This window comes from Lissotriton helveticus, chromosome 8 (assembly GCF_964261635.1).
Source record: "Lissotriton helveticus chromosome 8, aLisHel1.1, whole genome shotgun sequence".
Lineage (NCBI taxonomy): Eukaryota > Metazoa > Chordata > Amphibia > Caudata > Salamandridae > Lissotriton > Lissotriton helveticus.
Window position 1 is genome coordinate 998364293 of NC_136069.1, and position 24759 is coordinate 998389051.

At 41.6% G+C, this 24759-nt stretch overlaps 1 protein-coding gene across 1 annotated transcript in view; it reads right to left on the minus strand.

Annotated features, from left to right (window-relative positions):
* Positions 1-360: 360 nt before the first annotated feature.
* PTCHD1 (patched domain containing 1) overlaps positions 361-24759 on the minus strand; it is a 691546-nt gene continuing 667147 nt past the window's right edge. Inside the window, exon 3 of the mRNA XM_078657843.1 lies at positions 361-2015. Within this exon, the coding sequence (XP_078513969.1) occupies positions 361-2015 (1655 nt within the window). The remainder of the gene's footprint in view (positions 2016-24759) is intronic.

Below are 24759 nucleotides of genomic sequence, written 5' to 3' on the forward strand. Positions count from 1 at the left end.
TTCATAAACCCTTATATCTGATCAAAGGATAGCTCTGCTTCGTCCTTGCAGTTGACCTTTCAGCTGCTTGGCTCAGTAACCCGAAAAATCCTCTGTAGCTGCAATTCAGACTAAGCAATTTACTATTTTTTTCTTTTAAATCTAAAGCTTGCTTGAAGCAGGCAACAACCTACATCTTTATTTTCAGTACCCTTTCCTTCTTAGAGAATCAGTCATGTTGTGATATTTCTCCCCTAACCTATGTATTGGATAAACTATACCTGCTTTTTGTTTTAATCCCCCAAAAGGAGATGCCTCGTTAAAACGTATCCTCCGTAAGACCTAAGGTGAAAACAAAAAAGCGACAAACAGAAAAAATTGTCACACGGTCGTAATTTGGTCAACCACTCGAGTACTGTCCATGTCCACCATTTCCACACACTCAATTTCTTCTCGATTTTCAGGGTTCGTCTTCTCTTTCCTCTTTTTCTTTGAAGGTGGCACAAAAGTTAGTATCACAGGTAGAATGGCAAAGCAGTGAAAGAAGGTGACAAATGCTATTAAAAACAAGCACCTGAACAGTGTATGGGTCAGATTTGAAGGCACAGCTGCAAGAGGAATCAGACCAACAGTATAACAGAGGTAGCTCTGTAAAATGGCTACCCCATGCACTTCTAGGGCATTTTTTACCCATTTAGTTCGCGTGAAATCTTTTCCAAGAATAAAAGTTGATATTAGTGGTGCACAGTTGTCCACTGTGTAGTTAATTCCATAAATTAAACACAACACTGAGATGCAGTCCAGTTCCACGTTCCACAGCGTCATAAACCCTATCACTCCAAATTCAACTGAGACTACAGTTAAGGTAATCCAGAAATTGATGAGAGAGTTTGCCACTAGGAATGCGGAGAAGAATGAGAGAAATAAAGCACTGATGCAGGCGTTCTGCAAGGGGGCACCAACCGAAGAGGCGTATCGATCCATGTACACAAACGATGGGTTAAAAACAATGAATTTCACCTTGGACGTAAGAGATAGCTTCCTCAAGGTTTCTAACAAGTCATACAGCTCTTCTCGATTGGTTTCCATTGTCTTGGCTACCAGGAACATTCTAGAGGCCACAACTTCTGGCTCGTTGATGTATTTTTTGGGAATGATGATGTCCTCTGAAAAGTGGGCGTACTGTGGCGTTTTCAAGAACGCGAATCGCAGTGTGTCCGTGAAGTTCTTTTTGGGCAACCCCGTGGACATGTTAAGTTTTCTAAGGTAATTCAAGTAGCTCTCAAACCATGATATCCGAACAAACCCTTTGGTGTATTCAAGCACGTCTTCCTGAACACTAGTGTTCCAATACTCGATTGATTCATAGATATAAAAGCCGATGACTGGGCTATAGTTACTGAAATATTTTTGTTGAGCAGCCGTGTAGGTTATGGTTCGTGTCTCAGTTGCAACAAGGTTACTGAGGTCAGATCCTTCATTGACCTGCAGGTAGCCCATTAAGGCAAAGGAAATATAAACTAGATAAAACAGCACTACAAAAGGCTTGACATATGTGTTCGTGATCCAGTCACAGTAGTAGTGTTTAAGGAAACAAACTAAAAGATGACTTTCGTAAGAATTAGTTTCTTCTGAGTCCGCGGTGTCGTCACTAAACTTTGCTGTCATAAGTACTCGGTACCATGCAGGCTTCTGTTGCAATACCTCAGGTTTTGGCACCTTTCTGCAGAATATGCTATGCTGGTAGTTGTTTTCTATGTAACCAGTAAATACCAGGATTGAACCATAAAAGGAGAGAATGTAGAGGTAGTTGAAGACAATTGCAATGCATGTGTTGTGGCAGAAAATCCTCACTGCTTCTATGTTGGTAAATGGGCTCGCTCCTATACCAAATGTCACCAGGTAAAGGGCTGTTGTCAGAGAGTATGAGATCATGGAGTTGGCATACACGTCTGCAGCTCTTTCTTTCACATGCTGATCTTCTCTGGTCTTTCTCCAAGATGACAGCATTTCAAATGTGCCGTACAGCCCATGCCCTGGAGGAAAAACAAAAGCAAAATGTTAGGCTGCTACTCTGAGTGTATCTGACATTTTAATTACATGCTAAAGTCGTTGCGAGGTTATTTGTCTATTGCAGAGAAACATAGGACCAGAAAATGATGATAATTTATGATGGCAGGTTATCCTTACCAGATAGTCATGAATACACATACAAATCATTTAAAAACATCTGTTGCATCTTTGCTCTGCTAGGGGCTTTTGAGGCTTACCAATGTCTCTGTTTGGGTCACAAACTGTGGGAGATCACCATAGTTCAGGCTCGACATTGGATGGGACCGCTTTCGTAACAGATCACGTTGCACGTCAGCAGGGTCCAGAAAGAAAGGTAGAGGCCAACCTCTCTAAATTCCTTGTCTTATCACAGGGGATAGATCGACCTGAAAATGTGTTAGTTCCTCTTAAAGATGAAGCATTCCAACCTGGGGCTACCGCTTGGCTCTCCACCCCAATTTTACTACATTAAAAACCCCAGCAGAGTCACCATTGAGGCTCACCACACTATAAAGCTGCATTATTACCCAAGGTGGGGTTTGGCATTGACCCTTCCCCTTAGAGGATGCTTTTTGTATCACTGCTTGTTTGACACTATGTTTGGCAATCCAGAATCTGAATTAATTGATCACATTTAATTAAGCAAAAGATCCCCTTAAGGAACATATTAATATTTAAGTGGCATTGGCTTTTGATATAATACAGTGCGCTGGCTAACTATTCTCCACAGTTATATTTGTTACAGGTTGATTCAATAGTTTTGGAACGGCTCACTGGTGTTGTAGAGTTTCATATTTTGGGCAGATTTGACCTCACACCTGATTGATAATAATCAAAGATCATTATAACGGGGAACAGCATTTACAATGCAACTTTTACAATGCAGTACCTTTACGACGCAACCATTACAACACAAGTCATTACAACGACTTGCGCTGGGGGGCGCTCTAGGATAGGGACTAGTTTTAATTTACTATCCAACACCTTCCCTACTATCCACGGGGACTGGAGTGGGAATAGTAAATTAAACTATTCACTATCCACCGCCCCCCCATGCAAGTCGTAACGACTTGCGTTGTAAAAGTTGCATCGTAAAGGCATGTGTTGTAAAAGCATGCGTTGTAACGACGTGCATCCCATTCTAACATAGCTGCAGGACCAGTGCTGTATGTTATTCTTTGCATACTTTCCGTGCAGACGTTCAGTGAAGAATTTTCACTTTATTGGCACCCATGTCAAACGCCTGAAGATTGATTAGTCTTCTCTCTTCAGACCCAGCATTTCAGCGAAAAAGCAAGTGCTGTTTTAGCGCAACAGCTCACTTTGTGCTCAGCTCTTCGCCTATATGATATACTCATCCTTCCCTCTATCTGGAGGTGCTAGTCGAACAGCCCTGCTTCATAAAGGAAGCTATGAATCTTTCTACATACCCTGATCCTGAGAGTGCTTCTTCTGAAGAGCAGACTGTTCAACATACAGAACAGAGAATGGTTATGTTTCAAAGTACTCACTTGAAACATACTGGATGGACGCATCCCCTATTAGGTCGTACGTTCAATCCATGCACAACTTTTAGGTACATAAAATGTGTACTCAGCTCTCTGGGTGTAGACTGTTTCGGTAGCACAAATAGTCTATGACTGTAGTGTTACGGCTCTGGCCCGCAGAATAAAGTTTCACTAGAGTTTCCAACTGGAGTTCCCAACATACATAAAATAGAAAGTATATTGTGTGCAGACTTCAGCAATACCTTAAATAGATTTTCAGCACTGTTATTATCCACTTCAAAGTTATCCATCAGCACTAGTGCATCTTGGTACAGGCCAACTGGTAGCTCGTAGGTCTGAAGGTGCACTCTCTGGTATTATTTTATGCCAAATTTTACAATAGCCATTGCTTTCAGCATGTGTTGTGCTTTATTTGTCTTTTGGGCAGCAATGAGAGTGCACACACAACCACACACACACACACACATACACACACATATATATCCCCATCTAAAACCCTTTACCTCTGCCAATCAGGCATTGGAGTTCTGGACAGAGACCTTCTGTAGTCACATAGCACTTCCACTGGGAAAATGCCATGCTGCCATGGAAGCAAAATCTAAATGTGATGCCTTGCTCTACCTAGCTTGAAGAAAGTGTTTTCTCCAGGATCCAGCAGTCAGAGGTTTGAACTACCATGGGCTAATTCAGGCCCTGGGTTAAAAAGACTTTGGGACTCACTTAGGGCCTTATTACGATGACAGTTGGTCAGACTGCCATAGTTTCGGGAAGGAGATTGTACGACAATGAGTTGCTGGTCCTGTCTGCCCTATTAGGCTAGGACTGGTGGTTGTAAAATGCCTTTTTCTACTGTACTCTGCTGGGGTCCAGGAAATGGGCCACAGTAGAAAAAGGCCCTTTGTGTACATCCATGCACCGTGTGCCAGGCACCATGTGCTGCCTGACACACGGTGCATTGATGTGTGGGGGGCACTACATGTACCCCCAAGCCACTTTGCGGTGGCTCATCGGGGATGGAGTCCTGCTTCAGACCCCCTAAGTCAGTTTCAACTGCCTTTTCATGTCAATGGGATGGCCATGAAATGGCGGTCGGAAAGGGACATCCTAATCCCTACACAGGCACTGCCATCATTGTAGGGATAGGAGTATAATCCGATGGTTGGACGGATGGCCTGGATGTCAGGAGGACCACCACCGATGACCTGTCAGTGGTGGTCCACCCTCCATCAAAATGTGACCCTTAGTGTTTTGCGGAATGGGAGCACCACCATGAATAAGGCCATAACTAAACTACATGAGTTTCAGAAAAGGACAGAAAAGCAAGTTGTTGTAGATTGCCCAAAACTGAATACCATTAAGCTCCCACCTCTAAACTGGGGCACCATTCAGTTTTAGGTGGAGCAAGGTAACCTGCCCACCCTCTCAACTGATAATTCTTAGTAGTAATTACCACTTACATGATCTCTTCTCAGCTCCTCATGCCATGCTTGCATCCTAGGAGCCTTGCCCACAACTGTCCAGGTAAATGCAGTGGAGAGGCCAGATCCCTCATAGTGCCCATCCACCTATGGTCTAAGGACATCCTAGGGACATTTCTCCAGCACATTAATGTCCTGATGTCTTGTCTAATCCCAGCAGTATTAAAGAGAAACCCACAAATGGTGTTAGGAATCCTAAATTCTTGCTTTAGTCTCTCACTTCAGAAGCCAATAGATGCATCATCCCATGCACAGGCATTTCCCTAGCACCATGGTCTTTCATCTGGCTAGTCACAAATGCTTGCCATGCGTAATGATGCCCTCGTAGTCCCCAATGACCATTCTGCCCCTCTGTTGATGTGGGATACCAATACTTATCCTACAGCTAGGCAATGTGATTACAGCACTGTCACCTATGTGGCTTATGGGATGCAACCACTAAACCGCAAGCTCCTATTAAAAAGATATAGAAGGTATTACAAATCCTGCAGCAGCCAGCCATTTCAGGACTTTCAAAAATAAATACCCAAAATGCTAAAATGGCGATTTAGACATTAAATACTCAATTCACAGACATGTGTACACTCTTTAGCAGATTAAGATGTACCTGTAGCATTTCGTATTCATCCCAGCCATATTATTATAGGTTCACAATGACCTTTAACAGAGCATATACGGAGATGCTTGGGGGGATCTTGAAGATGCCCTTGAGCAAATGGTTGTAATTTTAATGTGTGCAAGAGAATCTCAGAAATGCTCCCGGCGCCTGTCAATTTGCTTCATTAAGAAAACGTATTCAGTATGGTAAAAGGCATCCTGAATACATCTGTGAAGTGCTTGAGCGCTCATAATTTGCTTTAGAGCAAACAAAACCCTTCTGAATAAATCAGTAAACTTATTTGAGCGACAAAAAACTGTGGTGATATTTGAGAATTAATTTTACTTTTGGTATCGATAACAACATTCAGCCATAAGGTCCCTGAAACCCATAATTTGTATAAAGCAAGTACATTACAAACAAAGTGTTAGAAGAGGACAATTGCCAGTCAAGGTAATAAAGGCACACGCCGCTTAATCAAAATTTAATGGGCATGAAAAAATAGCATGCCTGTCAGACAATACATAATTGCGGCCATGAAGTAAAAAACATAAACATATTGCCTAACAATATTACAGTACCAAAGCCTACATTAGGAAGACATTTCTTATACTATTTGAACTTAAATTATCTTGTTCTCCTAATCAAAATACGTCCTATACTCTCTTACAGTTCACCCCAACAAACACTTATAATTATTTTGAACGTTGAAATAAAGAACTGTTTAGATATCTTTATTATTAAAAATCCTCCAATGATACTCCTGATTTGACCGCTGCTTTCAAGAATATTCCTATCACATAAATGCAAACTCTGTGCCAAGACCAAATTTAGCTTGTGTTCGCCACACCTGATTCACACCTTTGTCTACCACCGTTCCATTCTTCCTTCTTCTGCAATCACCATCCTCCTTCATCCTTCAAAATCCTGCTTCCTCCTAACCAGCTGTCTAAGGTCAGCTGCCCACGAATCTCCATCCAGTGATGTGGGAAAGATAGCTATACCGCCTGCTTCTTTCTCATCTTCTCCTATTTAGGTTTCTCCTTTCCTCTCATTATTTCCCTACTTTCCATCCTGTAGTGTTGTGTGATCATGTGCAGTGGGACTCTTGTGATGCTTGTTGGACCCCTTACAAAGTTATGTAAGCAGTCGAGAGGCATCTTGGTGTGTTTGGGTGTGGTCAATAAAGTTTATGAGGTAGTACATTCAGTTAACAGTTGCATGCTGAAGAATAAAGACATGTCTTGCAGAGCTCTGTGTGTTACATGGTCATGTGTGTGCTCTGGAGCTGGGGTGGATGCAACGACTGGTGATGAGTAGGGGATTCGGGCCGCGAAGAAACAAGTCTGCTCTCCCTAAGAGTTTGCTGAGGTCCAGCAAACTGCTTGTGTGTGCCACATGCTCCCCAATAAGCAGGCTAAGGTTGGGGTATGTGGAGTCAAAGTGCCACTATAGCCTGTACAAGGCCCTCAAAGAAGGTGAAGGCACTACAGAGGAGCACAGCTAAAAAGAATGCTAGAAGCCTACTGGTAAGGCCGAAAGAACAGTTACTGTGCCACAGCATAGTACAGAGCCATTGTCTAAATAAAGAAGAAATGCTAAAGCCAGTGACAACCAGGTACAGAGAGCTCAAACATACTTACCAGCACAAGTGATGGAAGTGCCACATGACCTTGATTCGGGTGTGACAACCAAGCTTGGGTGAGCCGTGGTCTTTTGCAAATTAGCAAGCGTCATCCAATACTTCGGAATCGTAAACGTTTTCAATGGCTGCTGAAAGAAGTGCAAAGTACTGCACAGCTGCATTCCTGAAACCACCATGGCCATTCGACACCGGCAATAAGCAGAATATTGGAGCCAGATGGACTGCATCGATCGAAATGTTTGATGACTTAATAGATTCTCTCGAAGAAGTAGATGACAAAAAGATCATCAAATACTTAAAGAACATTGCAGGTAATGGAATGAAAAAAGTGATAAAGAAAAAATCACAAACTGATGAAGTATTGTGCCATCAAATCAAAGAAACATTGGAAGCCAAGTTCAATCCAATGCCCAATGTCTACTATAAAAGGTACATTTTCAACCAGGCAAGACAGAAAGCTGGTGAAATGATGGAGGAGTCTGTTGAAAAACTTGATACCCCCATCAAGCACTGCAAATTCAGTGAATTCAATGATGAAAAAGCCATGCGTGTCAGAGTCATCGATGGATCCATTTGTTCAAACGATGCATGCTGAGAGAGACAATCAGTCTAGAAAAGGTACTCATGAATGTGAGAGCTGAAGAACTTGCAGATCAACAGGCTGTTGATTTGGAAGGTGGAACAGCCTAGAATGAATCAGCGTTGATAATGAAAAGTAAGCAACAACACAAAGTGGATTCCCAGAAAACAATGTCTCCAAAGAAAATTAAATTGTGTTTCTGATGTGGATTCTCTTTTCCACACAAAGGTAAATGTCCAGCCATTTGACAGATATACAAAGGCTGTGGGAAAGAAAACCATTTCATAATGGTCTGCAAAGCAAAAGAGACACTAAGTGTGTCATAATGAGAAGAGAAAATGGATGCCAGAAAGTTCCAGAAGCATTCTAGCCATACCCTCAAGGTCAAACGGCAATATAAATTGAGGCAAGTAGAGACTAAATGAAGTCGATTGTCACCAAATTCATCTTCCAAAGGCTCTTCAGCCTCATTTTTGATCAACAGTGAAGAAGATGGATGTGCAAGTGTGATGTTGACCGCAGAATGACGTGGACATGTAGGATTGCCTGCTTGCAAAGAAGAAAACAAGTCAAAGAGAGATCACCATGTGAAGTGGCCAAAATCATTTGGCCAGTGCCCCAAGGTCATGCTAAATAGTTTGTGGTATAGACAGTGGTTCATTGATCAATAGAATTCCAGAAAACAAATACAATGAACTGTCTCCCATACCACACCTAATGCCATAAAAATAATGGCATACACATGGGCTGCTTCTGCGTCATTGCAAAGTCAAATGTCATTTGCAGCGACGATGAGACATAAGAAAATGATAGTACAAACGCCAATTCATGTCCTCCAAAGGTACATCATTGAGTGCATGTTTACCCAGTTTCACCTCTGCTGCTGACATGGGATTGACATCCATCAACTGCAACCTCACTGTACATTCTAAATTAGTAAGCCAATGTTCATTGTTGTTTCATGGACAAGGGAAATTAAACACAATAAAGGTGCAACTTAACATTAATGGGGATATTCGTCCTGATGCTCAGTGCCACCATTGCTTTTCATTTACAGGAGGCAGTTGAGAAAGAACTAGAAATATTATTAAAGCATGACATCATCAAGCACTCTACTGGTCCAACACCATGGGTTTCACCCATAGTGGTAATGCCAAAAAGGGACAGTGGAGGTACATTTTTGTTGAGTTGATATCCGCCAGGTCAACAAAGCATCGAGAGATAAAGACATCCAGGTCCACACATAGCGCACATGATTACACAGCTGAACGGTGTCAAAGTTTCTTCTGTCTTGATTTCAACAAAGGATACCATCAACTTGAGCTGGAAGAGAACTCTAGGTACATTAATACTTTTTCAACTCATGTTGGTTTGTTCAGATACAAAAGATTCAGCTTTGGTGTGTCGTCAGCTGCAGAAATCTTTCAAGTTGTCATTCACTGAGTAATTCAACCTATCACACATGCTTTTAAATGCAGTGATGATATACTAGTGTTTGGGGCCACACATGACAAAGCTCTTACACAATTATGCCATCTGCTATCTGATCCAGGTCTCACTTTGAATGCAAAAGTGTAATTTACACAAAACCAAACTCAAACTCTTCAGGCATATTTTGTCTGAAGGGGGAATGACTCCTGACCCTGAGAAAGTAAAAGCATTGTCATCCGTTTGTCCCCTGCAAGATGTAACCAAGCTGCGATCCTTCTTAGGCATGGCCAGCTATTGCTCCAGGTACATTTGTGACTTTGCACAGTAAGTGCCCCATTAAGGGAGTTGACAAAGAAGAATATTCCCTTCCAGTGGTCCTCTGATTGTGACCGAAGTTTCAAGAAACTCAAACATGCAATTACTTATTTTGATCCAAAGCTACATACTGAGATCATAGCAGACGGAAGATTGGTGGGGTTGGGAGCGATCTTTACTAAACACAATGGACCTCCAAATGCTCAGATACACATTGTGGCTTATTCTAGCAGGTGTCTATCTCAGACTGAACCTGCCTATTCACAGCCAGAAAAAGAGAGCGTGGTTGTAGTATGGGCTTGTGAACATTTTCATGTGTTTATGTATGGATAGCATTTCACCCTTGTCACTGACCACCCAGCATTGCTCACCATTTTCAGAAATCCGAAAGCCAAGAGGCCCCTTCACATCGAGAGGTGGGTATTGCTATTGCAAGAGTATTGCACTATTACACATAAGCTGGGCAAGGATCAAAACCCTGCAGATTATTTGTCACAAGTGCTTTTACAGCATCACAGTGCACCATCTAAAAGCGGCTAAGGAGTATATAAATTCCACAATATGGTACAGGACCGTTGCACGTCTATCCATTGAGCAGATCGGTGCAGCTACCAACACACACAGAGACATCTCACACAGAAGGAGTTGAATATCATAATTCAAAAATGTGCAGGAAGAACTTTCTGTCACTCAAGAAGGTATTATTCTAAGAGGTTTGAATATCTGAGAGCTTGAGGAAACAAGTCATATAACTGGCACACAAAGGACATTGTGGCATTGTAGCCACCAAGAGAGCCCTCAGAGACCCAGTATAATTTCCTCGTCTTGATGAATGATTCTGAAAGCATGCCACCTATATACCTGTTTATCTCCCAAGACAACACAGCATACACTAAATATGTCTGACCTTCCTAAACAAGCGTGGGAGAAAAAAGAAGTCGATTTTTTTTAAACTTTAAAAAATGGCCATCATTTTATGGTAGTTTTTGATGAGTACTCACATTTTCCCTTAGTGGAAGATTCATCATCGACCACTCATGAAAAGTCATCGAGAGGCTGGATGATATTTTCACAGTGTGGGATGTTCCCTCCATTCTTAAACCTGACACCAGTACACCCTTCAATAATAGAATATTTAAAGACGTTCTATGTAGCTTGAATGTTAAGAATACCTTTCTGGCAACAGGCAAATGGCACTGCTGAGTGATTTATGAGCACCATGAAGAAAGTGGTTCACCACACTGCGCTCGAAGAAATCAACCTCAGGTCTGCTTTATGCCCAGCCCTTTGTGCCTATCGGTGAACTCCACATTCTACAACAGGAGATAGCTCTGCCACCTTGCTGTTTGGGAGAGCCACTGGACAACGGTACTACACTAAACCATGAGCCGAGTAATAGATAATAATAGGTGAGATTCGTGTCATGGACACTTCTTACCAAAGCAAGATGAAGCCCTATGCAGATAAGTGCAGATGAGCTAGGGCCACGTTTTCAAAGAAGAACAAGTCCTAGTCAAACAAAGATGGAAACCCAAGACTGATGTTCATTTGATGCTGATCCATTTAGAGTTGTGACAAGCAAAGAACATATGGTGACCGCTCAGTGTCCCGGAAAGTCCATTAAGAGAGATATGTTACATTTCAAGCATCTGCCTCACCTCAAAAGCTCATTAAGGAACTCTAATGTATATATGTTGTCTGTACTTTTTATTTATCAAATGAGGCAGATGTAATGTTGTGTGATCATGTGCAGTGGGGCCCTTGTGGTCCTTGCCAGACCCCTTACAAAGTTACATAATCAGTTGGGAGGTATCTGGGTGTTCATGACATAGTGCATTCAGTTAACGGTTTGATGCTAAAGAATAAAGACTTGTATTGCAGACTCCACGGTTGGTGTGATCATTTGTGTGTGCCAGAGCTGGGCTGGATGTGGCACATCTCTCATGCAATGCTACAGAACTTTGGCGCATTGGGGCACAACTATCGAGATTGTGTTGGGAGGACATGATGATTCAATGGCGCAATCATATTTGTAACTAAAGTCATAATGAAATTGTAACCCCCTAATAAATGTGATGAAACAAGCGCCTCTCTAAAACCCCTAAAACCCCAAAAATTTGAAGCGTGAAACCTGGTAAGGAGACAGTGAGCAGGGTGAATGAATGCGCCTATGTCCCTACTTAAGTACCTATGATTTATAAGCCAACCAACCTTGTACAGTGGAACTATTAAAACAGTCCTTGTCATATGAACTGCGGAGGCCTTGAAAATAAAACAAGGCCAAAATGTTTCAACATCTTAGTCACAAGGGATGTATGTGGATTCAATTAACTAAAAAAAGATATCTTGATAGAGACAAGTAATTTAACAGGAGTTTTATGCCACAGGAAGTAATACAAGGAATATATGTTGTTTGAAAGAATTAAATAAAGAATAAGGAATATCATTAATGATGATGAAATATTGTGCTTTATAAGAAATAAAGTAATAATCCGCAAAAATGAGGTGCACATTCATAATTAAATTACTTATTAAAGAGCTGTTACCAATACATTGGGAGTCTGCAATATAAATCAATCGATACATTGACCCCTTCAAAGAACGGTTTATCATACAATAGAGTTTTGAGGAGGTGTAAAGTTAATCTGAAGTTCTATAGAAAGCAAGCAAGTGGAGCAGCGTAATTTAGGCCCCACCCCTACACGTCACAGAAGCAATATATATTTGTACCTGATGCTGTATACCTTAACTTCATTAATGTAAACTGGAGCACCATAAAAGTAATACTGATGTGTATTCACTGTAGAAACCAGAGGCCTATATGCAGTGAACAGCCATTACAACTTGGCTGTTTCACCGCAAGTCATTACATCGCATGCGTTACAACGCATGCAATGTCACAACGCGTAGCCATTGCTACACATACCATTACATCGCATGTGCTTTTACAACGCATGCAATGTAATGGCTATCCACATCTTTGTGAGAAAACTGAGGCTCTTCCGTTTCCTCACGACGTGCACCATGCATGACGTGAAGCTGGAACCAGGAGAGAGGAACACGATGGAGAGAGAGGTAAGGGGGATTGGGCCTGTGGTGGGGGTTACTTTTTTAGGGTTTATGGTAGTGTGGGGAATTGTGCAGGGCAGTGCTTAAGTGTAGGGACCGGACTGGGGTTAGGGGGAGGGTTGTGCTGGTGGTAGTGTTTTGGGGTTTAGGGTAGTGCTGTGTTGTGTGTGTAGTGCAGGGTAGTGTTGGGCTTAGGGTCGTGCTGGGTAGTCTTAATGTAGCAAGAGAACTGGGGTCAGGGAGGGTTGTGCAGGGGTACTAAATTAGGGTTTAGTTTAGGGTAGTGTCACTTACATTGCATACTTTTAGCATGAGTATTGCTTTACTTTGCATGCCTTTGCGTTGTAATGGTATGCGTGGTAAGCATATGCATGGTAAAAGTATGCAATGTAATGGCATGTCGTTGTAATTGCAACGCGTAGTAATACCCACATTGTAATGGCACACGTGGTATTAGTACGTGTTGTAATGAGTCATATTCCCTATATGCATGTGTGTTCTAACGTAAAGCTTAACATGAAGATTTGTAGATCTTCACATTTACACTTGTATTTCAAGATATAATGCATTTATTGAAAGCAAATTGCATTTGTAATCATGAATTAATTTATTCTGAAATTATGCGTGCACATATAATTACGTATCCGAAGTACACATTGAAAATTCTTAACTAAAGCTAGCTTGACTAGGACTTTAATTCTGAACATGAAATGTATTTTTCCTTGCTCTGCCTGTTGTGTTGCAGGTGTGTTTTCGTGATTTCATAGCTGGAGAAAGGAGTATTGTGTATTAGAGATACTGATGCCTCAGAAGAGAAATCTTGGCAAGAACAGAACGCATGCAGAAGAAGTCTCCTATTCATCACATATCAGGAACAAGGGTGTTCAAGGTTGACTTGGTCAATCGAGCACGGTGGGATGGGAAAATACACAGATGTTACAGATGTACACTATGAGAAAGAGGAATAATTGGGGTTTCTGGTGACGTGTTAAAAGATATGGCTACTCTGAAAACTTTCTGGTTTTAATTATTTTTCACTCTGTTAGTTTTCAATTCAATTAAACTTTATTCGATTTTGATAAAAATCATACAAGTTATATATATCGTAGAATAGCAGCATTTAGACAGGATAAACATACATCAGTCAAAAATACATCCGCTGTTAATTTAAATTAAAAAGAAAACACAGGCAGGAATACTTAGAACAGACAGATACCAGATGAGGAAATACATGAGATTATTGTTATTATCCTGTTGAGACTAAAACCTGGGGCCACAATACTAGTGACTTACGTAGAGAACACAGACAAAAAAACGGGAAACAAAAAACACAGTTTGGGAGTAGCTAAAAGTTGGAGATAGAGGAATGCAGGTCTGATCAGTATAAATTTATCAGGAATGAAAAGGGGCCTTAGGTATTTATGGTGAAGAGAAGAAAACTTCGGACAAATGAGTAGTCTATTTATAGTATCACAAGTGGAGGTGTTAGTGTTCTGCGAGGGGTTTTAAGTGTTCAGAAATGTTTTGGCGCACAACAAGTAATGGTGAGATAGAAGAGAAATGACAAAAATAGTAAATGGTGGTTCTTGGTCCGAGGAAACCCAAAACCTCAGAAAAAGAGTGGGGAAGAGCCCTCCCTTTTGACTTAAACAAACAAGGTCCAGAGCACACATGAAATCTTTTCGTGAGGGTAATCACATTATGTCAATAAAGATAAGATCGCCCAAACATACAGCTAGATGCATCAAACAAAAATCCGCTAGCAAAGGGGCAGATTCTCAGAATCTGCCCCTTTGCAAATCGAGATTCCGTAAATGCAATGCATGAAAGTTTTAAAAATAGCGAACTCGCTAATAGGGCACGCAAATTACCATGAAGTACAACTTCATGGTAATTTGCAAAAACTTTGAAAAATGCACTAAAGTGCATTTTTCAAAGTTTCATGTTGCGCACACACATGCCCTAAGGGCATGTGTGTGCGCAACATATGTGCACAGATCAATTTCAGGGGTGCAAAAGGGTGTCCTTTGGACACCCCTGCACCCTTGAAATCGCAAACTCAATTTGCGATTCGCTAATTGCGATTCGCAAATTGAGATTGTCTTCCCATTCAGTCCTATGGGCCTCTAGGCCCATAGGAATGAATGGGGAGGTATTCCTTAATTGCGACTCGCAATTTGCGAGTCGCAATTAAGGAATTCTAAGAAATCGCTATTTTTTTAGTGATTTCTTGATGCATTCCATTTTGCTATTCCTTAATAGCGAATCGGTATTTTTCGCTATTAAGGAATCGCAAAATGGGTTGTTGATGCATCTGGGGGATAGTTCTTTATATTGGTTTTTATAGGTGAAAAATGGTCCTCCTATCAAAGGAGACCCGAGGAATATGAAACCAGCCGACACGTGTTTCGTCAAATCGGGTATTCACCCGTGACTCTTCAGGGCTGGGGGTGATACAAAAGGGAATAGTACAGTAATGATGTAGACACATCCAAATCATAATTATTCGCATGGGTGGGCGGAAATGACACCCTGTGCTGGTGGAAACCATGAGGATTGGTGATAAAAGACATATTAAGTAATTACAAACCTAACAGTCAGGAATAAGCCAGAGTGTGTGGATTAAGGATTATAAGAAACAATGTTATCACAAGCATGGCTGCAGGAATAAGAAATTATGGAGGTGTTGTCGCAGCTGCAAAAAGGCAGGTTAGATTATATAAACCAGACCCCTTTCGGAAACATGAGTTGATGGAATATATCCAGCCTCAGATATGTCAAGAGGTGATGGCACTGGTCAGGTATGTCCAGGAGGAGGTAAGGCTCAATCCCACGGATGAATTTAACCATGACATACTAGCGCTTAGACTGCTTTAGTAGAGCAGAATTCTCCCATTTGGCTGCCACCCTCTGGGAAAAAGCCTGCCCCAAGCAAAATTATTTTTCACTATGCCACTAGGATCTGAAACTAAACCTGGATTCCCTAATTCATTAAACAATTTCTTAATGTATTGCAACCACAGGATCTCAGCCATATTGTCTAGGGACAGTCTTGAATAATGAGCCTATTTAGATGTAGGTCATCCTTGTAACAAACAAAACACCAGAGTAAAAGCTGGAGTATACAAATAAAATCTGAAATAAAAGACTTTTTTTTTAAAGGAATTTGTAGAATGAAATGAATTTGTTTATTTATGATTCAAAACAGATATATTTAATATTTCATCATATGTACTTAATTTATTGTTTTAATCACTTGATGGATGGTCAACAATTGATGTGGTTCCTAGTAACATGTGGTACTGTGATAACCTGCTTCGTTATATGCTAATGGGTACTTTTAAATTTGTAAATGTCTAGTTGTTGTAATGTCTTTTCTGATTTCTAAATCGAAATAAAGACTTATGAATTGAATTGACATGCCTAATTCCGCAGGAATTCCCTGCCCCACAGTCAATTTATTTTCCATAAATGTATTTTCAGTCACCTGAACATGATCAACAGTTGCATACCCCAGATTTCACAGCCAAAAGTGGCCATCTGGATACATTTAGCCTTGCAAATATCTAATATAAGATTTGGGGGCGCTTTGTAAAATCTCCTCATTTTTCTAAATTGAAGGTTTCCACCTAAGACCTAAATTGAGTAGCAATCGCAAATAAGGGAAATTTTCTACCCTGCTGAAAACCTGTCCCTGTACTACTGAGAGACTACAGGATGTTATTGTTCTTAGAGCTGCCACCATGGAAAAGGATTTTGTTAAATTTGCAGATAAATCTAAACTATTCAGAAAATCAATAAATGAACCTAAAAGTCGTCAAAGGCTCCTAGTTGTATGGCCAATTAAAACTGCATCATCGGCATACAGGAGCACTGGAATCGCTATCCCACCAACTCTAGATACGTCAGGGCTAATGTTTGATAGGACCCCCTCGAGCCGATTTATGTACATAATAAATTAAAAAGGGGCAAGTATCCAGGGGACACCTCTTTTAACATCAAAAGGCTGAGTACATCCACCATTAGGTCGGAATCGGACCACCCCTGTCAGACCAATATGGAGGTCTCTCATTAAAGAAAGAAGTGCCTGATCCATCGCCATGGATCCCAGCACAGCCCAGCCCAAAGTTTATCGCTATTGATGTTATCAAAGGCTGAGCTGAGGTCTATAAAAGCCAGAAGGACAGAATCCCCTCTTGCACAGTGTATTTAAACAACAAGAGATGCAAGTTTAGGTGGTCCTATTGGGTCTAAACCCACAATGTACATCAGAAAGAATTTGCTTCTCATTTGCCGAAGTTTGTCAATCTCTCCAGACTCACTCTCCCACTAATCTTTACTTCAACAGCAACTAAGATTGGCCTGTAACAGGCGGGGTTTGTTTTGTTTTGTCCCCTTTTTGTATATATGCACTATTACTGATCATTTTCAGGCCTCTGGAAGCAGGCCTCTAATGGCTGTGTCTAATGTCTGTGTTTACATGGAGAGATAAAACAGGTCCCCAGAGGTCAACTAATGGCTTCAACAAGTCAACCAGGACCCCATAGGCACAGGGGTGCTTATCAAGGGGTAGCAATAGAATTGCATCCTTTGCCTCCTACCATTTAATTGTAAACATATCAGTCTCAGGGGTAGGAATCAGAACCCTCACAATCGTAAAGGGCTGAGAAGTGATTGACCCAGGCCTGAGTTGAAACAGTGACCGCCTTAACCGAAAACCGATCTTCTTTTAAAAAGGAATAGTCCAGAACCCCCCAAAACCTGGTAGTATCCTTCAGTGTGCTATTTGTCACCAGTTCACTCCACAGTTCATCGTTTAGCTGCAACTTTCTGTTAGAAAGTGCAGCTTTATAGTTTGATCTAATACTTTTGACCTCCTTCCCATCTCATGGTATGTTTTTATAGTGTCACAAGGAACTCCTTCTCAGCTCATATACAATTTTTAGCAAGCCATCCACAGGGCTTGGGGGGACCTGCTGAACCGAGCTTGGTAAGGGCTAGATTTATATGCTCACAAATGGAGTCAAAGGCTTTGAGAATAAGGGCATCGAAACCCTCATCATCAAGATACATCCTACAATTCTCCTGACACAACTGCAACATATCAGTGTTACATTCCTCAGGAGTATCATAACCCCAATTGATCCTACGTCCCTTGTGTTTTGTGGTGACTAAGGTTTTGTGAAGGTCGCTTGTACCCAGAGGGTTTTTTCTCAAGAAAAAGTAGCGATCAAAGCATTATGATCGCGATTAGGATTCCATTTCAGGGAAAAACTTAACAAAGTGTGAAAAAAGACCCTAGATACAAAACTACTATCAATGTTAGACTCCCGATCCATAGCCCTTAAATGTAGAGACAACCTCAGTGCACTCAAGTGCTCTTTTAGAGAGCAAATTGGCCAAGTTAAAGTTAGCAGCCAAGTCGGTTAAAATATCTCCTAGGGTGGAGTGCTTGACATGGGCCTGCTCCACGGGCAAACCCTCTGAATCCTTGGTATCATACAAATAGCAGTACTTACATGGGTGAAGATTAAAGTCCTGTGATAAGACCAACACAGCCTGATAAGTGGTAGGTTAAAGAAAGAAACACATCAATAAACTCTCCTACTTCAGCCAATACATCTGAGTTCTCTTTCCTGTGAGTAGGTTTATAATCATTGACACAAAGAATGGTTTAATGACGGTCAAAAGAAAGTAGGGAACCCAGAAAGAAAGGGGGAGTTGGAGGGGATCACTTTCGGATTACAAGCCAGATCTAATTTCACGAGTGTGACTAGCCCCCCTGTTGCTCGGCCACTTGAGAATTGAATGTACTTTACACTAAAAGATACGTAGTTATCTAGCTGCAGTTCCCCTTTAGAATCTCATGTCTCCTGCAGGATCCCCTGATTTACCCTGACCCTCTGCAATATCCCAGCTAAGAACGTTCATCAACCTTAAGGTCATACTAACATTAGCCGAAGCAGTGTTGACTAATCTGGATTCCAGTCAGTCTGGCTCATTCAAACAACTCCGAGCCTCAAATTGGTTATACAGTGACATAGGGTGACTCTGGTGCTGAGGCATAGTAGGTCCTGTCACCCTCCTTGGTGCTAAAATGTCTCCTTCTGACTAGTCCCCCCAGCGGGTTTATAAAAAAAACAAGAGAAAGCACTGAGATTAAACTAGGGGTGGAACGTAGGATATAGATTCCCTTAGAATGAAACACACCCTAAGAGGGTGGGAAAACTTAACCACAACACAGTCCTCCTCCATGGCCTTAGGAGTATTCCCAATTCAACCTCATATTCTGATCATAATTATCTCTTCAAACAACTCTCTGACTAATACGATTGGGAACTCTCCTTACTAACCAGTGAATGACCTTGTTTTTGGCTTGGCTATAGGACTGTGAGTCAGCATGTTTTAACGGAGGTACATTAGCCAAGACTAACACATACGGTGTACAGGCTGGGGGAGTTCAATGACGATATCACTGGGTATGGGGCCCAAAGGGTTTTTAGCTGGAGCTTGGACATCATGTCTCCTCAGACTCCATCAGACTCCTGGCATCTTATGTGGGCATTCACAGAGGAATACCCCCCTTCTCAACAGGCCGAACACCTTGAACATGGGGCCTGAGAGGGTTAAAGAGGTGGCAGTGGGGGCTAGGGTGAGTATAGCTGCTAATCTCTGGGGTATGCCCCCCACCTGGGATGGAATAGAGGATACATTAATTTCTGCCTCTGGTTACAATAAAAGGCGTGGTTGGGGCTATAGAAGTAGTTGCTGAAGGTACTCCCTGCTGAGCAGAGGGTTCCAGCTAAGTGCATATTAACCCAAACTCCTCGCCCAGGGAACCCACGGTTACTTTCAGTTTAGAGACTCTCCTAATAAGGGCATCGAGGAGCCCTAGAATATTGCTTGCCATCTTTTGAAATAGTTGCTGTGAGATGCATTTTTCGTGGACTGCTGGTGAATTGCCCCTTTTCCTACCGCCAACCCTTAGTTTGACTGAGCTTTGATCTTGTGAAAATAACCTTTTTTACCCCCCCTAGCTTTTGCTGTTTTACGTGTGGTGCAGCCAACTTGCTGGTCTCCTGTGGAAAGGGAAGACTGATTCTTCATGCCAGGATCGGAATGGAAATAAGCGGAGTGTTAGACGGATAGCAGGGCAACTGCAAGGCAATTTGAAGTGTGTTCTACCAGTGATGTAGTTAAGCCTGATCCTGTGGAGTTTGGATAATTGTTCCTTCACTCTAGAGATTTCCTCCGTAAGGGCACACACTGCATTGGTTAAAAAGGATATAATGGTGTTATTTGTCCTGGGGCATTTTCCCCTCACATCGATCGTCTCTGCTTTCCATTTTCCTATATTTCATATCACGTTTGCCTTAAAGGAAAAGTCACACATGGGCAATAATACAAAATAATACACATGTGGAAAGTCAGCCTACAGCTGAGCAGCAAAACCAGTTCTTCCCCTGTGGCATGCAAAAATACAGGCAAATTGCCAACCAAGAAGGAGAACAGCCTAGGGCTAACATAGAAAAAGGTGACATTAAAAACAAAGACTAAACGTTAGGCTATTAAAAAGCACCAGGGCCAACACAAATAAAGACAAGTGAATAGATTAAGCAGCCTGGGTAGCTAAAGCAGTGTCCTTGTATTTTCCATCCACCCTTCAAAATTAGAACATCTCCCTCTGGACCAACAAACAGTCAAGGTTAGGTTGCCAATTCCAACTCACCAAGTTTCCCATAAAGGCCTAAGGGGGTGGCCCTGCCCTTCCTCTTCCCTTTGTGAGGGGCACAGGATGGGCCTGCCCTTGACCTGGACGTGGCCTGGGTGTCGCCCATGTGCGTCCAGTGCAGCAGGTCCTGGTGACACGCTTTACAGCGCTATGACCACACAACAGGCAGCAGGTGTGCACAGAGTCCTAGGACCACCTCAACTCCGGGTGTTTCCTGGGACTTGGAGTTCCGTGAGGACGTTCTCCCAAGCAGCTGGTCTGGTGACGTACTTTATAGTGCTATGAGCACACAACAGGCAGCAGGTGTGCACAGAGTCCTAGGACCACCTCAACTCCGGGTGTTTCCTGGGACTTGGAGTTCCGTGAAGACGTTCTCCCAAGCAGCTGGTCTGGTGACGTACTTTATAGTGCTATGAGCACACAACAGGCAGCAGGTGTGCACTGAGTCCTAGGACCACCTCAACTCCGGGTGTTTCCTGGGACTTGGAGTTCCGTGAAGACGTTCTCCCAAGCAGCTGGTCTGGTGACGTACTTTATAGTGCTATGAGCACACAACAGGCAGCAGGTGTGCACAGAGTCCTAGGGCCGCCTCAATGCCATGCTATGTCCTGGGACTTCCAAGTCCCATGATGAAGTTCTGTCGCACAGTTGGTCCTGGGATGCGCTTCATAGCACTGAGTGCACACGACAGGCAGTAGCAGTGCACAGAGTACTAGGGCCGACTCAACGCCCTGCTTTTTCCTGGGACTCAGAGTCCCATGATGAAGTTCAGTCGCGCAGTTGGTCCTGGGATGCGCTTCATTGCGCTGTGTGCACATAACAGGCAGTAGCAGTGCACAGAGTACTAGGGCTGACTCAACGCCCTGCTTTTTCCTGGGACTCGAAGTACCCTGATGAAGTTCTCCCACACTGTTAGACTTTAGAGCAGATCTCTTTTGACTTAGAGAGGTACAGACCTCTCTGCTTCCTTTTATCCTTAAGAGTGTGTAGCTTCATTACTAGACACCGATTTCCGTTTCCAGAAGACTTCTACTGGAGTCTTCACTTTGCTGACACCTTCCTTTCTTCATTCTGAATCCTTTGAGATTCACTAATCTAAACGGTTCTCATTCTAATTTAGAGCCTGGATGTAATAACCCTTAAATATATTCATGCTTTGAAAGGAAGATTAGAGTGTCTATAAGGAATGCCAATTTCTGTTTCTTGGTTTCTGTATTGCTGTGACTCATTTCTTAGTATGCCTTATGCTACTGAGACTGGACCTATTCCAGCATTTTAGCTTGATGGTTATGATTTTGTATCTTTATAATGTGATCTTGATATTCACCTACATTGGATGTATTACTAAATTGTAATAACCTACTAAACTTTACCTAAAGATTCCTGGTTTTCATTGTGTGGCCAAATGTGCTACATGAAAGCTAAATTGTAAATGTGTTGTTAACACCCTTGCCTCACAGTCAACAAAAAGGATCTTTCAGAGGAAGGCTGGCCTGCGCTTCCAGGAATGCACTCACAAGCTTGTGGTAACAGCGAGTGCAAAATTATGAAAATGTGACAATAATACATGCTAACTGGTGCCAAAACTATTTGCATCTGCTTTTTCACAATTTTTGGTTCCTATTGGTAACCCAGTTTTCAAAAAAACAAAGAAAATACACTTGACAAATGTCATTTGTTTGGGGTGTTTTTGCACCTGGAATTAACAGTCAGGTCTAGATAATCCCATTAACCCCTTCGATGCTGCTGACGGCCCCCGGCCATTCCACATGACGGTGGGCGTGTGCGGAGGACGGGCAGGGGCAGGCCGAACCCCGCCCACTGATTAGAATCCCAGCACCACAGCGTAATTCGCGCCGTTGTCATTGTGTTATTGTTGTATCATTCATTGCCCATCTTGTTAAATGCCGCACTTGAGGGGCGAGTATACAAATATTACTGTTAACTAGCATTGAATTTGCAATAATAGCACAGTATATACTGTTTATAACCCATTCTGAGATTTTTAAAAAGTAATCCATGCAGGTAACTTGGGAGGTTATACCATTTAGTTAAAACATTTTTTCAGCATCATTGTTTGTGACATTATGGAAGATTGACTATGCACAAGTGTTATAAACGAGGCATATGGGTGATAATGGGTTCATGCATAAGTTTTAGGAATTTTTGCTTATTTTTTAGAGGTAAGTGATTCCACATTTTCTAACTAACAACGTGCAAATTATGTGAAGGGGTCCTTTATTCTATATTTTATAGTACAAAGTAAATCCCTCTTTTTACCAATTTGCTATGTCTTTTGTCAAGCCCTTTCTCTTGGCAGTCTTGATGAAAAGTCCATATTCTTCCTTTAAAAATAAAAAAAAGCACCACTAGACAAGGACAGAACCAGCCTGAAGAAAGCGGGTCCATTTATTGCTGTATACCATGATATTGTTACTGTTCACCTCGTGTTTTCACTGGTAAAACAATACATTTTATGAACAAGATTGATACTAAATACTGCTGTGCATAAAATAGCACTTTTATGAAATATTGAATTACCAGTCATGCACAAATTATTGTAGAAATTCACAAGTAGATTCCATTTCAAAATGAAGTAAATTTACTCTGAATAATAACTAACTAGTTTACATTTTTAACCCCTTATTTTCATTGACTCCCACATGTATTTTGGGCCCATATTTACAAAGATTTTACTTCTGATTTGCATAACTTTTTTAATGCAGACCCAATGCAAAATCCAGGTTGGTATTTAAAACCCACGCAAATGTCAGTTTGCATTCATTTGTAACCTAAAATAATGAAATGCCGCTCAAAGCGCTGCCTTGTGCTACTTTTCATCAAGGGGGCACTACATGGCTGGTGCACAAGTGTTACTGGGCCACCAATGGATTCTGATAGAAATCTATATCTACAAAGAATTGTAGACATGGATTTGCACCCAAATGTTGCGCCTCCCTTAGCCTGGTGTAACAAAGAGCAACATTTTTAGTTATCCAAATTTTTTAGGTTTCGCCTGCACATCCCTTGTACTGTGCTTGTGAAATCATTTGTCATTAATATATTTTAAAGAGGGACTCTTATCAGTTCCCATGGCCGAAATACTGTGTTCATTCGCTTTTGTGTGGAACCTTTTTTTCTTCCCTTGGTTGCACGCATTTATGATACTTCTACTAAAGCTGTTCACATTGTTTAAGCCCCATTCCCTGCCAAGATAAGCTCTCTTCCCATGCAAATGGCAGAGAGCTTCTACCACTATGCTGCAATGCTTGTTTTTTATTACTTAGTTGTGTAAAACAGATGCTTTAGCCTTCCAACGTTTGTAGCATTTTTCATTTGTGCCTCAGTATCTTTCTTTGCAGTCTGTAGTATTATTGGATTGAGATTTTCAACTTCATCTATTTAGTCATTATGATCGAATTCTAAATGTTGTAATAAACATTGTGAGGTAAAAATAAAGTTAATATACAAGAGCTGTGCTATATTTTAGTACTAAAAAGGCAGCCGCAAGCGCAGTTATTTAAAGACATCAGGGTCATGATTTGAATGGTGATTCTGATGCAGTAGCACCGGGCCCAAAAGTTGTCTGAACATCTCTTAACACATAATATCGCCATATTTGACTGCTAAACAGACAATCACAATTGCAGTTGCCTTGCAGTTGAAAGGGACTTGATTTGAATGGTGCAGCAGGTGCAGTGGCACTGGGGCCAAAAGCTCTAGGGACTCCACTAAGCTCTGATTATTGCTAAAATGTAAAAGGGCTCTGTCATAAATTCTGATGAATATTCAATGTTTCATGATTTAATATGAAATAAACTGCTCAAATTGAATAACATATAATACGTGGTAGCGTGTTGGAGTCCTAGTCGCCAGAGTGGGGCTAGGCCACTTTCATTAAAATGTAAAACTAAACATACAGTCACAAGTGCAGTTACCTTGCAGACAACAGGGTCATGATGTGAATAGTTGAGCAGGTGTAGTGCCACCGGGTCAAAAAGTTGCCAGAACTCCTCTAAACACCTAATATTGATATATTTCATTACTAAACAGGCAGTCACAATTGTAATTACCTTGTAGTTAAAAGGGGCTTGATCTAAATGTTGCAGCTGGTCCTGTGGCACCGGGTCAAAAGTTATTTTAACTCCACTGAACACCAAATATTGCTGTGTATTACTACTAAACAGCCAGTCAAAAGTGCAGTTATCGTGCAGGCAACAGGGTCATTATTTGAATGATGCAACAGGTTCAGTGCCACGAGGTCCAAAAGTTGTCAGAACTCCTATAAACACATAATGTTGCTATATTTTACAACTAAACAGGAAGTCATATGTGCAGTTATCTAGCAAACACTAGTGTCATGATTTCAATA